The 16315-nt window shown below is 44.1% G+C and overlaps 1 protein-coding gene across 1 annotated transcript; it reads right to left on the bottom strand.

The window, feature by feature from the left end:
- Positions 1 to 9313: 9313 nt before the first annotated feature.
- il10r1 (IL-10 receptor-1 precursor) lies at positions 9314 to 13605 on the bottom strand. The gene is given in 7 exon segments (NM_001281374.1): positions 9314 to 11024; positions 11417 to 11535; positions 11659 to 11827; positions 11976 to 12121; positions 12266 to 12441; positions 12660 to 12783; positions 13366 to 13605. Coding segments are annotated over 7 exon segments (1746 nt in total). The 5' UTR covers positions 13421 to 13605; the 3' UTR covers positions 9314 to 10067.
- Between the last annotated feature and the right edge of the window lie 2710 nt (positions 13606 to 16315).

Genomic DNA, 16315 nt, shown 5'->3' with positions numbered 1-16315 from the left:
GGTTATAATGTGTAAATGGTATTGCATGAAACTGTATGTTGGTTAATGAATACAGCTGGAGTTGTCTGCTTATCATTTGATAAGGTGTAACCCCTGATAAAAAACTTTCTGAGTAGTGTTAGAGACTGAAAGAGGAAGTGGCTATCTATTTTGGCCCCCCTCTAACCGCCAATCTAGTTTAGAATCTAGTTTGGGAAACCACTAATCTAGTGAAGAATTTCCCCAGTATCAATATTGGCCCAGGGTCATCCCGGTTTGGCCGTGGTAGGCCGTCAATGTGAATAAGAATTTGTTCTTAACTGACTTGCCTAGTTCATTTGCCTAGTTGTATGTCTGTTTAACCTGACTTGCCTAGTTGTATGTCTGTTTAACCCCATTCACATACTGTCTGTCTGTTTAACCCCATTCACATACTGTATGTCTGTTTAACCCCATTCACACTGTATGTCTGTTTAACCCCATTCACATAGTGTATGTCTGTTTAACCTCATTCACACACTGTATGTCTGTTTAACCCCATTCACACTGTCTGTCTGTTTAACCCCATTCACATACTGTATGTCTGTTTAACCCCATTCACATAATGTATGTCTGTTTAACCCCATTCACATAATGTATGTCTGATTTACCCCATTCACACACTGTATGTCTGTTTAACCCCATTCACATACTGTATATCTGTTTTAACTATTGTGTGTGTTTTTTCACGTGATTTGTAAATTATTTAGTACAGAATGTTTCTGCCACTGTCTCTTGCGACCGAAAATAGCTTTTGGATATCATTACAGCGATTACTCACCTCGTACTGGACAACGGCTTTTTTTATTTAACGAGTCAGACGCGAATGATTTATTTCAGACACCCGTCAAGGCCCAAATCCCTGTCATTCGCATGAAGAAGAGACGGAGATATCGGGGACGTAGGTCGGGGTGCCTTGTAAGGATCCGACGGCGAGTGAGTAATCCCCCTCTACCATCAGTCCTATTAGCCAACGTGCAATCATTGAATAAACAAAATGGATGAGCTCCGATTAAGACTATCCTACCAACGGGACATAAAAAACTGTAATATCTTATTGTTCACCGGCTGAATGACTACATGGATAACATACAGCTGTCTGGGTTTTTGGTCCATCAGCAAGACAGAACAGATGCCTCCGGTAAGATAAAGGGTGGCAGACTGTGACTATTTGTAAATAACACCTGGTGCACGAAGTCAGAGGGAAAAAAACTCTATACCACCTATACTCCACACATAGAGATGCGTACAGAGCTCTCCCTCGCCCTCCATTTGGCAAATCTGACCATAACTCTGACTCGCTCAATAAGGAAGTGGTCAGATGACGCAGATGCTAAGCTAAAGGACCGTTTTTTTCTGGCACTGACTGGAATCTGTTCTGGGATTCTTCCGCCACTAGCTTCATCAATAAGTGCATCGATGATGTCATCCCCACAGTGACCATACCCCAACCAGAAGCCATGGATTACAGACAACATCCGCGCTGAGCTAAAGGGTAGAGCTGGCGCTTTCAAGGAGCAGACTCTAACCCAGACGCTTATAAGAAATCATGCTAACAGCATCAGCTGTTCCGGACGACTGTGTGATCGAGTCTGTAATACCAAATACGTTTCAAGCAGACCACAATTGCAAATAAAATACCATGTTTCTTCACTCTAGTTAATCCTGAGTAGTCACTTACAGCAGTCACTGACAATGTCAACTGTTGTTGACAAAGTGATGTGCGGCAGGACGAAAACAAGGGGTTGAGCTGCTTTTCAAAACGGCAGACAGCTGTCGCCTGCTGGCTGCTGCTGGTTGGTGGGTTTGAGCAGGAGATTTGAGCAGGAGGCGGAAAGCCCCCTTTCTGACACCCCTTCACCCATTTCAACTGACAAGAAGCGTTTCACCACAAGTGAAACAAGTGTGGGAGGATAAGGAGAGAAACAGTTGACTTGGTAGACGGGGTGGATTACAATGACAACGCAAAGACGATCATTGTAAAGGACTCTCCATGCTCTCTGCGAGTACACATTACACAAGTTAGAATGTTCAGATATTTATCAATGTTGTTCGGACCTCTCTGATGAGTTTTCTACAGAAAATGCACACATTTTACCTCATAAGCCCCCCCCACACACACACTATAAGAAACAAAACACTGTGTGCACCATAAATGAGAGGGCTCTTTCTAACGGGTGGTTTATAGGTAAATTATTACTAATAACTGCAGCTACTGAAAGCTCGAACAGAGTGTCGTTTGGCCTGTAGTCCACTGACCTTAGCTGTGAAAATGTTATTAACGTGTTAATCTGAAGTAATGTTCTATATTGTCTTTTTCTGAGGAAGGATCTTAAATGTGTATATATTCATCTCCGTATGGAAAGATCATACACACAGTGTGTGAATGGGCTTAAACAGACATACAGTATGTGAATGGGGTTAAACAGACATACAGTATGGGAATGGGGTTAAACAGACATACAATGTGTGAATGGGGTTACATAGACATACAGTGTGTAAATGAGGTAAAACAGACATACAGTATGGGAATGGGGTTAAACAGACATACAGTATATGAATGGGGTTAAACAGACATACAGCATGTGAATGGGGTTAAACAGGCATACAGTGTGTGAATGGGGTAAAACAGACAGACAGTATATGAATGGGGTTAAACAGACATACAGTATGTGAATGGGGTTAAACAGACATACAGTACATGAATGGGGTTAAACAGACATACAGCATGTGAATGGGGTTAAACAGACATACAGTGTGTGAATGGGGTAAAACAGACAGACAGTATATGAATGGGGTTAAACAGACATACAGTATGTGAATGGGGTTAAACAGACTTACAGTATGTGAATAGGGTTAAACAGACAGACAGTATGTGAATGGGGTTAAACAGACAGACAGTATGTGAATGGGGTTAAACAGACTTACAGTATGTGAATGGGGTTAAACAGACAGACAGTATGTGAATGGGGTTAAACAGACAGACAGTATGTGAATGGGGTTAAACAGACAAACAGTATGTGAATGGGGTTAAACAGACATACAGCATGTGAATGGGGTTAAACAGACATACAGTATGAGATGGGGTTAAACAGACATACAGTATGTGAATGGGGTTAAACAGACATACAGTATGTGAATCGGGTTAAACAGACTTACAGTTCAACAGACATACAGTATGTGAATGGGGTTAAACAGACTTACAGTATGTGAATGGGGTTAAACAGACAGACAGTATGTGAATGGGGTTAAACAGACAGACAGTATGTGAATGGGGTTAAACAGACTTACAGTATGTGAATGGGGTTAAACAGACAGACAGTATGTGAATGGGGTTAAACAGACAGACAGTATGTGAATGGGGTTAAACAGACAAACAGTATGTGAATGGGGTTAAACAGACATACAGCATGTGAATGGGGTTAAATAGACATACAGTATGTGAATGGGGTTAAACAGACATACAGTATGTGAATCGGGTTAAACAGACTTACAGTTCAACAGACATACAGTATGTGAATGGGGTTAAACAGACTTACAGTATGTGAATGGGGTTAAACAGACAGACAGTATGTGAATGTGGTTAAACAGACAGACAGTATGTGAATGGGGTTAAACAGATATACAGTAAGTGAATGGGATTAAACAGACATACAGCGTGTAAATGGAGTTAAACAGACAGACAGTATGTGAATGGGGTTAAACAGACAGAAAGTATGTGAATAGGGTTAAACAGGCATACAGTATGTGAATGGGGTTAAACAGACTTACAGTTCAACAGACATACAGTATGTGAATGGGGTTAAACAGACATACAGTATGTGAATGGGATTAAACAGACATACAGTAAGTGAATGGGGTTAAACAGACAGACAGTATGTGAATGGGGTTAAACAGACAGACAGTATGTGAATGGGGTTAAACAGACAGACAGTATGTGAATGGGGTTAAACAGACATACAGTATGTGAATGGGGTTAAACAGACATACAGCATGTGAATGGGGTTAAACAGACATACAGTATGAGATGGGGTTAAACAGACATACAGTATGTGGATGGGGTTAAACAGACAGACAGTATGTGAATCGGGTTAAACAGACATACAGTATGTGAATCGGGTTAAACAGACTTACAGTTCAACAGACATACAGTATGTGAATGGGGTTAAACAGACTTACAGTATGTTAATGGGGTAAAACAGACATACAGTATGTGAATGGGGTTAAACAGACTTACAGTATGTGAATGGGGTTAAACAGACAGACAGTATGTGAATGGGGTTAAACAGACAGACAGTATGTGAATGGGGTTAAACAGACATACAGTATGTGAATGGGGTTAAACAGACATACAGCGTGTAAATGGAGTTAAACAGACAGACAGTATGTGAATGGGGTTAAACAGACAGAAAGTATCTGAATAGGGTTAAACAGGCATACAGTATGTGAATGGGGTTAAACAGACTTACAGTTCAACAGACATACAGTATGTGAATGGGGTTAAACAGACATACAGTATGTGAATGGGATTAAACAGACATACAGTAAGTGAATGGGGTTAAACAGACAGACAGTATGTGAATGGGGATAAACAGACAGACAGTATGTGAATGGGGTTAAACAGACAGACAGTATGTGAATGGGGTTAAACAGACATACAGTGTGTGAATGGGGTTAAACAGACATACAGCATGTGAATGGGGTTAAACAGACATACAGTATGAGATGGGGTTAAACAGACATAGAGTATGTGAATGGGGTTAAACAGACAGACAGTATGTGAATGGGGTTAAACAGACTTACAGTTCAACAGACATACAGTATGTGAATGGGGTTAAACATGTTTATGTTTTATCTGTCGGCCCCAGCCGCACTTAGGCTCTGTGTGTAGTTAATCCGACCCTCTCTGCCTAATCAATCGCCATTCTACCTGCTGTTGTTGTGCTAGCTGATTAGCTGTTGTTGTCTCACCTACTGTTTTAGCTAGCTCTCCCAATTCAACACCTGTGATTACTGTATGCCTCGCTGTATGTCTCTCTCAAATGTCAATATGCCTTGTATACTGTTGTGCAGGTTAGTTATCATTGTTTTAGTTTACAATGGAGCCCCTAGTTCCACTCTTTATACCCCTGATACCTCCTTTGTCCCACCCCCCACACATGCGGTGACCTCACCCATTACAACCAGCATGTTCAGAGATACAACCTCTCTCATCATCACCCAGTGCCTGGGCTTAACTCCGCTGTATCCGCACCCCACCATACCCCTGTTTGCGCATTATGCCCTGAATATATTCTACCATGCCCAGAAACCTGCTCCTCTTATTCTCTGTCCCCAACGCCCTAGGCGACCAGTTTTGATAGCCTTCAGCCGCACCCTCATACTACTCCTTCTCTGTTCCGCGGGTGATGTGGAGGTAAACCCAGGCCCTGCATGTCCCCAGGCACCCTCATTTGTTGACTTCTGTGATCGAAAAAGCCTTGGTTTCATGCATGTCAACATCAGAAGCCTCCTCCCTAAGTGTGTCTTACTCACTGCTCTAGCACACTCTGCTAACCCTGATGTCCTTGCCGTGTCTGAATCCTGGCTCAGGAAGGCCACCAAAAATTCTGAGATTTCCATACCCAACTATAACATCTTCCGTCAAGATAGAACTGCCAAAGGGGGAGGAGTTGCAGTCTACTGCAGAGATAGCCTGCAAAGTAATGTCATACTTTCCAGGTCCATACCCAAACAGTTCGAACTACTAATTTTGAAAATTACTCTCTCCAGAAATAAGTCTCTCACTGTTGCCGCCTGCTACCGACCCCCCTCAGCTCCCAGCTGTGCCCTGGACACCATTTGTGAATTGATCGCCCCCCATCTAGCTTCAGAGTTTGTTCTGTTAGGTGACCTAAACTGGGATATGCTTAACACCCCGGCAGTCCTACAATCTAAGCTAGATGCCCTCAATCTCACTCAAATCATCAAGGAACCCACCAGGTACAACCCTAACTCTGTAAACAAGGGCACCCTCATTGACGTCATCCTGACCAACTGGCCCTCCAAATACACTTCCGCTGTCTACAACCAGGATCTCAGCGATCACTGCCTCATTGCCTGTATCCGCTACGGAGCCGCAGTCAAACGACCACCCCTCATCACTGTCAAACGCTCCCTAAAACACTTCTGGGAGCAGGCCTTTCTAATCGACCTGGCCCGGGTATCCTGGAAGGACATTGACCTCATCCCGTCAGTTGAGGATGCCTGGTCTTTCTTTAAAAGTAACTTCCTCACCATTTTAGATAAGCATGCTCCGTTCAAAAAATGCAGAACTAAGAACAGATATAGCCCCTGGTTCACTCCAGACCTGACTGCCCTCGACCAGCACAAAAACATCCTGTGGCGGACTGCACTAACATCGAATAGTCCCCGCGATATGCAACTGTTCAGGGAAGTCAGGAACCAATACACACAGTCAGTCAGGAAAGCTAAAGCCAACTTCTTCAGGCAGAAGTTTGCATCCTGTAGCTCCAACTCCAAAAAGTTCTGGGACACTGTGAAGTCCATGGAGAACAAGAGCACCTCCTCCCAGCTGCCCACTGCACTGAGGCTAGGTAACACGGTCACCACCGATAAATCCATGATTATCGAAAACTTCAACAAGCATTTCTCAACGGCTGGCCATGCCTTCCGCCTGGCTACTCCAACCTCGGCCAACAGCTCCCCCCCCCCCGCAGCTACTCGCCCAAGCCTCTCCAGGTTCTCCATTACCCAAATCCAGATAGCAGATGTTCTGAAAGAGCTGCAAAACCTGGACCCGTACAAATCAGCTGGGCTTGACAATCTGGACCCTCTATTCCTGAAACTATCCGCCGCCATTGTCGCAACCCCTATTACCAGCCTGTTCAACCTCTCTTTCATATCGTCTGAGATCCCCAAGGATTGGAAAGCTGCCGCAGTCATCCCCCTCTTCAAATGGGGCGACACCCTGGACCCAAACTGTTACAGACCTATATCCATCCTGCCCTGCCTATCTAAGGTCTTCGAAAGCCAAGTCAACAAACAGGTCACTGACCATCTTGAATCCCACCGTACCTTCTCCGCTGTGCAATCTGGTTTCCGAGCCGGTCACGGGTGTACCTCAGCCACGCTCAAGGTACTAAACGATATCATAACCGCCATCGATAAAAGACAGTACTGTGCAGCCGTCTTCATAGACCTTGCCAAGGCTTTCGACTCTGTCAATCACCGTATTCTTATCGGCAGACTCAGTAGCCTCGGTTTTTCGGATGACTGCCTTGCCTGGTTCACCAATTACTTTGCAGACAGAGTTCAGTGTGTCAAATCGGAGGGCATGCTGTCCGGTCCTCTGGCAGTCTCTATGGGGGTGCCACAGGGTTCAATTCTCGGGCCGACTCTTTTCTCTGTATATATCAATGATGTTTCTCATGCTGCGGGCGATTCCCTGATCCACCTCTACGCAGACGACACCATTCTATATACTTCCGGCCCGTCCTTGGACACTGTGCTATCTAACCTCCAAACGAGCTTCAATGCCATACAGCACTCCTTCCGTGGCCTCCAACTGCTCTTAAACGCTAGTAAAACCAAATGCATGCTTTTCAACCGTTCGCTGCCTGCACCCGCACGCCTGACCAGCATCACCACCCTGGATGGTTCCGACCTTGAATATGTGGACATCTATAAGTACCTAGGTGTCTGGCTAGACTCTAAACTCTCCTTCCAGACCCATATCAAACATCTCCAATCGAAAATCAAATCAAGAGTCGGCTTTCTATTCCGCAACAAAGCCTCCTTCACTCACGCCGCCAAACTTACCCTAGTAAAACTGACTATCCTACCGATCCTCGACTTCGGCGATGTCCTCTACAAAATTGCTTCCAACACTCTACTCAGCAAACTGGATGCAGTTTATCACAGTGCCATCCGTTTTGTCACTAAAGCACCTTATACCACCCACCACTGCGACTTGTATGCTCTAGTCGGCTGGCCCTCGCTACATATTCGTCGCCAGACCCACTGGCTCCAGGTCATCTACAAGTCCATGCTAGGTAAAACTCTGCCTTATCTCAGTTCACTGGTTACGATGGCAACACCCATCCGTAGCACGCGCTCCAGCAGGTGTATCTCACTGATCATCCCTAAAGCCAACACCTCATTTGGCCGCCTTTCGTTCCAGTTCTCTGCTGCCTGTGACTGGAACGAATTGCAAAAATCGCTGAAGTTGGAGACTTTTATCTCCCTCACCAACTTCAAACATCTGCTATCTGAGCAGCTAACCGATCGCTGCAGCTGTACATAGTCTATTGGTAAATAGCCCACCCATTTTCACCTACCTCATCCCCATACTGTTTTTATTTATTTATTTTTCTGCTCTTTTGCACACCAATATCTCTACCTGTACATAACCATCTGATCATTTATCACTCCAGTGTTAATCTGCATAATTGTAATTATTTGCCTACCTTCTCATGCCTTTTGCACACAATGTATACATAGACTCCCCTTTTTTCTACTGTGTTATTGACTTGTTAATTATTTACTCCATGTGTAACTCTGTGTTGTCTGTTCACACTGCTATGCCTTATCTTGGCCAGGTCGCAGTTGCAAATGAGAACTTGTTCTCAACTAGCCTACCTGGTTAAATAAAGGTGAAATAAAAAATGTAAAAAAAAAACAGACATACAGTATGTGAATGGGGTTAAACAGACTTACAGTTCAACAGACATACAATATGTGAATGGGGTTAAACAGACAGACAGTATGTGAATGGGGTTAAACAGACATACAGTATGTGAATGGGGTTAAACAGACTTACAGTATGTGAATGGGGTAAAACAGACATACAGTATGTAAATGGAGTTAAACAGACAGACAGTATGTGAATGGGGTTAAACAGACAGAAAGTATGTGAATGGGGTTAAACAGACATACAATCTGTGAATGGGGTTAAACAGACAGACAGTATGTGAATGGGGTTAAACAGACTTACAGTTCAACAGACATACAGTATGTGCATGGGGTTAAACAGACAGACAGTATGTGAATGGGGTTAAACAGACTTGCAGTATGTGAATGGGGTTAAACAGACATACAGTATGTAAATGGGGTTAAACAGACATACAGTATGTGAATGGGGTTAAACAGCCAGACATTATGTGAATGGGGTTAAACAGACATACAGTATGTGAATGGGGTTAAAACAGACATACAGTATGTGAATGGGGTTAAACAGACAGACAGTATGTGAATTGGTTTAAACAGACATACAGCAAATAAAATAACATTTAGGGGCTCTCCAAAATAACATTTTATTTGTCACACCCACCAAATACAACAGGTATAGGTAGACCTTACAGTGAAATGCTTACTGACAAGCCCTTAACCAACAATGCAGTTTTAAGAAAAAAGTGTTCAAGAAAGTGTTTACTAAAATGACTTCTAAAAGGACATTTTTAAATGAAGATGAAAAAAAGTATACAAACAAAAAATAATTAAAGGAGCAACAATAAAATAACAGTAGCGAGGCTAAATACAGGGGGTACCGGTTAGTCTGGGTAATTAAGGTAATATGTACATGTAGGTAGAGTTCCCGGAGAGAACAGTCAATGACTAGAGTAGCTGGAGTCTTTGGCAATTTTTTGGGCCTTCCTCTGTCACCGCCTCGCATAGAAGTCCTGGATGGCAGGAAGCTTGGCCCCAGTGGTATACTGGGCCATATGCTCTACCCTCTGTAGTGCCTTGCGGTCGGAGACCGAGCAGTTTCCATACCCGGGGGTAATGCAACCAGTCAGGATGCTCTCGATAGTGCCGCTGTAGATCTTTTTAATTAAGGATCTGAGGACCGATGCCAAAAAGCTCCAAAAATACTTAAATAGCCACAAATAGAATTAGGATTGCTGATCTTTTCAGTTAGGAAAAGGAGTGTTTACTTGAAATTACATAAAAAGGGTGTGTAGACATATTGCATGACTCCCCGCAGTCTAGAGTGCTAAACAAACCCTTGTGTGTGTGTGTCTCACAGTGTCCTCCGTTTGTGGACCTTGTCAATCAAATATCACTTCCAAATCACCAAGAGAAGGAGGCATAGTGTTCACGCTGCAGTTCAGTCCTCCCTCCGCTAGGGGTAACTCTGATAAAGCTGCCAGGAGCGGGAAGGATTCCCCTATGCATGTAGGCAGGTAGGAAAAGGTTACTGAGTCCTCCAAGTTTACCACTGTGTCTATGTGGAGATTGTTATTTTTATAACTAGAGCTTGTAGATTCCATCTCACACATGTCTCCTGTGAGATTGCTGCAGTTTAGCTGCTCCTCTGTCAAACTAAACAGGGGTACAGACTGTCCATCGACACTCCTCTCATTGTGTCTTCTTGTCTGGCACCAAACACATTGGCTTGCCCCTAAACAAACGCATGCCACGTGACCAGACCTGTATCCCACAACAGGATCAGCCATAACTGTTTCGCATGAGATTTGTTGAAAACTCTGCTCTGTCTCAACAACATGGGCGTCCACCGAAGAGGGACTCTGGCTCTGGTAGCCACCCCCTGTGACCATTACCATCTCAGGCAAGATTTCACAGTCCCCCTGTAGACTTCCAGCACACCCTAACTGGCAGCCCATCCCCACCCCACTGTCCTCTTTCAGGTCGATGTCGGTGTTTGTCTTCCCATCCAGCAGGGGTGGCTCTCCAGTTCCACTCCTGCTGCTGATGGCACTCTCTGGTGCTCCCAGGCTTCCACAGCCACTGTCTTCTTGCTTTGCCACACTCCCTCCATTTCCATTCCCAGAAATGTGTGATTCGGTGCAGGCCCCACTGTCCAGACCCGCTCTTCTGTCCTCTCCTTCTTCCTGCTCTCCCTTGCCTGCTGTAGTTGACCTCTCGTCAGCCAACCAGACCATGGCATCAATTCTGGCAGTGTTCATGAACCAGCCTTTGTCTGTGACTATCTCCACTGGGTCGTTTCCCACACAGAGAGGCTGCCAGCCGCTGCCTGTGGATTTCTGAGGTAAAAAAAAGGACCAAAAAAAAGGAAGTGATTGATAACAGGAAATAGAATGACAGTTTTTAGTTTTTATTAATATCATCAGGGTAAACAGACAGTTTATATGAAGACTTATTAAAATCCTGGGTGTTTTCCATCTGTGGAGTTGCAGGAAATGAATATACTGTACGTGGTAGAACAAAGCACCACTGAACTTCTCTTCTGAGCCATTCACATTGTGTTCATATTCTTATATTTGATTATTGTGATTATTTCTTATTGTTGTTTGATTATAGAGAAGGAACCTGCAAGTAAACATTTAGCTGAAGTGTCCTTTCCCTCAAGTGTCTTTTCCCAGAAGTGATAGACATATTCAGTTCTGCATGAGTGAAACTGTTCAAAGAAACTTACCAGTGCAACAGGAATTTTCTCAGGGCGCCTCAGGAAGTAGCAAAGGCAAAGGGACAGGATGACCAGGACCCCCGTCACACTTAGGATGGAGAAGGACACCACAGCAAGGATATACCACTCTGATGAGAAACAGAGCATGTTTTTAGCCGCATGACTTTGAGGCAGTTTGGCCGGTGCATGACACATCAAAATGTCGAGCCATATATGGCCATGTAGGGCTGTGTAGTCTGAGTTGTATTTACCTTGCTCCGGCAGCAGGAGGCACTGTTCAGGGGAGAGCTCACTGGTGAATTCTCCTCCGTTGCCTGCGACTTTGAGGCTGACACAGTACTCCTGTCCCCAGTCAAGAGACCCAAACCGAACCTCCGCCTTATCCTCGTCGTCTTCGTCCTTCAAATGCCGGATGACGGTCTGCAAGCCAATAAATGAAAAAGGTCAGTCAATACAGTAACAGGAACAGATGAACTAGGATGAACCGCACGTCATAATAAATGCTATGACTTTAGAAGTACCGTTACTGGTATGTTTTAAGTGTGATCTGTGTTTTACTGTCCTTTACCTTCTGGCCCTGACCTTTTCCCTGTAGGTAGATAGTGTAAGTAAGGCCATATGGGAAGATCTTTTTAAGTAATGGCTTCCTGTGAACACGGACTGTTACTGAGCTGGAGGTGGCCAACAGCGTACTGGAGGGATGCTGCAGTTTACCTGGGAGAACAGGGGTAGAGGAGAAAGGTAAGCAATGGATGAGCTTTTGGCAGTGTGTCACTATAAGCTAGGAAGAAATGAGCACATTTCCGAACGCAATACCTATTCTACTCGGCCACTAAAACGTCGCTGTGCTTGACTTACTTTCTCTGGGGTTGAACTTCTTCGACCGTGACCATTCAGAGACGTTGTTCTCGGTGACCAGTCGGACCCGGACCTTGTAGACCATGAAGAAGTCATCGATAAGGTAGGACAGGTCACAATATGTCAGCTGGGTCCTGTCACAGCTGGTCACGTTGGTCCAATTAATATTGCCATACCTGAGGAAAGACACATCAACGTAGCTAGATTAACCTTTGTTTTTTTTTTCAGATATGAGGAGAAGGTGGTATGCAGGAATGATTGAAAAGGAGAAAGGTGATGGTGCGGATCGGGAGGACTCGTAAGATGGATGCAGGCTGAAGTGAGGTAGCTAAGTGACACGTCTGAGAATGAAAGGATGAGTGAATTAGTTGGAGGTAAGGAGTATGGGTTATACCTGGCCATCTGCACCTGGTACTGAGCCAGTGGCGGGGCCCCTTCAGGGGGCTCCCAGAGCAACGTCACCTCCCCGTCCCATATGTCCACCATCAGATTGACTGGCATCATCAGTAGGTCTTCACCTGTCACAGTTAAAACATTCCAAATGTTACGGAATATCCAGGCATATTTTTTTTATGAGATTTTGAAAGTACAAACAAATTTATAGGAAGACCGGGTGTACAGAAGAGCAATAAGTTGTTGGCGTGTTTCCCAAAAAGGACAGAGTTTCATCAGGGGTTTTCTAAACCAGTTTCGCTATGAAATGTCGCAATGTGTTTATTATTAATACATCGTCAAATTAGAACTACATCACAGGATGCCAATTGAACGACACATTTTCTCTGTTGGCTCAAAGTTGAACTGGGTTAACATTGACTAATAATTGAATTATCAACCCCATTCAGAACTTAGTTCGTTGTTCACGTAAATGGGCATTTACACGTTTAAAATCGAAGTGTGTCCAGAAACATGTTCCATTTTGATAGGCAGGACACGTACACACTGAAATAATGTACATCGTGCTGCCTCAAGCACTCTTGAAAGCCAGACTAAGATGTACATTTCAAAGTGCAATATTAAAGTTCTTACATTTAGAGAGTCTATTAAGAGAACAAGACAGCCTTAGCTAGCCATTTAAAATACCTGGTAAAAGCTTTCATTACCTGACACACAGTCTGAGATGACCAGGAGAATGGAAATCCAAAAGGTCCAATCCATTTCCAAAGTATTTTTTGGTTCTCAGATAACCAGGGTCATACTACTGTAGATGATGTCAGCACACGTCTGGCGTCCCTCATCAGCTCAGCCTTCTCTCTGACGACAGGAGACGGGAAGGCTCAGTTGGACTCCTACGTTATGATCGGAGAGGCTTTACTCAAGCTACAGTTAATAGTTGACATGATCTGTGTGACGGTGTGAGGAGGACGTGTGTTTTATTTCCCCTTATGACCTCCCAGCTCTCTCTCTCTCTCGCTCAGCTGACAACGGGCTTCCTGTTCTGACTGTAGCACGGCACTTCCCTCCTCTCGCTCTTCGCCCCCCTTTCTGATTTGTCTCTCCCTTCCTCCTTTCTGACAGCCACCTCTCTTTCCATCTCCCCTCATAGAACAAGGGGGTTTTAATCACTGCTTGGGACATGTCATCCATTTGTACGTGGATATTTATTGCAGAGATTGTCATTTGCTCATATTTATCTGATGGGATAAATGAGTGTGTGGGTCTGTGTGTGTGTGTTTGTTTGCGTGTGTGCGTGTGTGTTTCACTTGTCGTACTGTTGTTTTAACATAACGTAGGGGTTCAAATGGGGTCCTAACCTGGAAAGAAAAATGTTACAGTATGTCTCAATGTTCAATTCATGTGAAAAATGTTTTTTGTTTTTTTTTGCGAGTGTTAGCCATGAACGTCGCCCACCCAGTTGATTTCTCAATCACTGGAATAACGGATTCAGAAAGGAACTCCAAAATATATCTGTTCGTTCCATGACTAACCATCTCAGTACTGCTGATGTATGTAGAAGGGGCCTTTTTTCCCCCCTGGGGCCCAGAGTTTTTCCTTCTCTGTTAACCTAACCAGGAAAACTCTGGATCATATGGCATTGATAAGTCAATTGTAAAATGGTTTCATATGGGCTATGATGGGAGCAGTTTTTCCTTATCAGGTCACACGTCTTTTTTTTAACTCCTGAAAAAAAAAAACTCCTGGCCCTGGGGGGGATGAAACCCATGTCAAACTGCAACGACCTTATATTTGTTCATATTCATTATATTTAGACTATATTAAGAGGGGGATTTCCTCTACCCAGAAACAGAGACAACAACTGATAGACAATAGAAGTCACAGGGCTGAGCTTGCTTTATGCTTGTTTGCATCACGCAGGCCTATGCAACTGTAGGCCTAATAAAAATGTACTCACGTCTGTCATCACTATTATGTTGACTGATTCATTCCAGTTAATTATTTTGGATTGAAAATGTATATAAGTTTGAATATAAACCACATTTGATCACATTCACATTTTCTCCTGACACACAAATGGACTATAAATACATAACGTTACCAAATAGTTTACCCTGACCAGATGTACTGGGCGCGTAGGCTGTATGCAGCTGGTCTAATTAGTAGCCTACAGTTGATCAGACTGAAAATACTCTCGTTTTCATCCCATACAGCAAGTCAGATCTGTAATGTTTCGGTGTAGCCTAGGCTGCTGCAACATTTACATCATTCGTTTTTTTCTTGTGTCTGGCCGGAGTGATTTTGTGTTATCATCTTTGCTAAATAAATACAGAAGGGAAGTGGAAAGCCTGCTTGAGCACGAAAAAATGTGCTTCGCCAACCTCTGTCTTTAATGTCACCTTTTAATGGATTTTCCCAGAAGCTTGATTCTGATGTGGGCATTTATATGCTTCCTGCTTTTGTTATGCATGTTAGCTGAACGATCGATGTTCTTCAGGTTACTGAACATCCCTTCCACCCAAAGCTCAAGACTTTCCAAAAAGCAGGAGAGGCCAGCAATACAGGCGGCTTGATGAAAGGCTCCCTGTTAACCACCTATACTTTTGATACCAGTTGGTCTTGAACCCTCTCACCTTCTCACCCTTCTTCACGAAACTGATCTCAGGCAGAGGTCCACCCTCGCTTTTAATTCACACTTTGTCCTGTGTACCCCAGAGAATGAAAGTGGTTCTTCAGCAAAAAGTCCACAACATTTTCGGTAGCGTTGGTCATTCTGCCATTCAGGCGGTGAAAACTGCACGCTCGCCGCTTGCGCTGGTATCTAGTGCTACTGCTACTTGCTACTGGAGATAATATGCAGTTGCAGCAGTGTATATGGTGACTGTGAAAGTGTGTGTTTGTGTGTATGTGTGTGGCATCAGTATGCATGTGTGCGCTTTACGTGTGTGTGTTAGGGTGTCAGTGGAAGTATGTGTGTGTAGAGTCCAGTTTGTGTGCCTACAGTCAGTGCAAGAGAGTCAATGCAGGTAGTCATTTGATTAGCCATTAAGGAGTCTTGTTTAGTAGCATACTGAAGCCACATGGCTTGGGGGTAGAAGCTGTTCAGGGTCCTGTTGGTTTCACACTTGGTGCACTGGTACCGCTTGCCATGTGCTAGCAGAGAGAATCGTCAATGGCTTTTGTGGCTGGAGTCTTTGACAATTTTTGGGGCCTTCCTCTTACACTGCCTGGTGAAGAGATCCTGGACAGCAGGGAACTCAACCCCAATGATGAACTGCACAGTACACAGCACCTCGCGCTTAGATGCCGAGCAGTCTTAGATTAATTATTTTAGATTAGTGTGGATTGTTGTGAATTGTTAGATCCAACATCTGCTAAATATGTGTAAGGACCCATGACAAATCTTCTCCAGGATCCAGTTGCAGAAGGAGGTGTTCAGGTCCCAGGGTCCGGAGGCTGGTGATGAACATGGAGGGGACTATTGTATTCAATTCTGCGTTGTAGCCGATGAACAACCTTCTTACATTGTTTTTATTTTGTTCAAGTGGGAGAGGGCAGTGTGGAGTGCAATAGAGATGGCATCATCTGTGGATCTGTTGCAGCGGTATGTGAATTGGAGTGGGCCACGGTGTTTAGGATTATGGTGAGCCATGACTT

Source organism: Oncorhynchus mykiss, chromosome 24 (genome assembly GCF_013265735.2).
Source record: "Oncorhynchus mykiss isolate Arlee chromosome 24, USDA_OmykA_1.1, whole genome shotgun sequence".
Classification (NCBI taxonomy): Eukaryota; Metazoa; Chordata; class Actinopteri; order Salmoniformes; family Salmonidae; genus Oncorhynchus; species Oncorhynchus mykiss.
The sequence above is the reverse complement of the archived record's forward strand: the minus strand, read 5'-3'. Positions and strand labels throughout refer to the sequence as shown.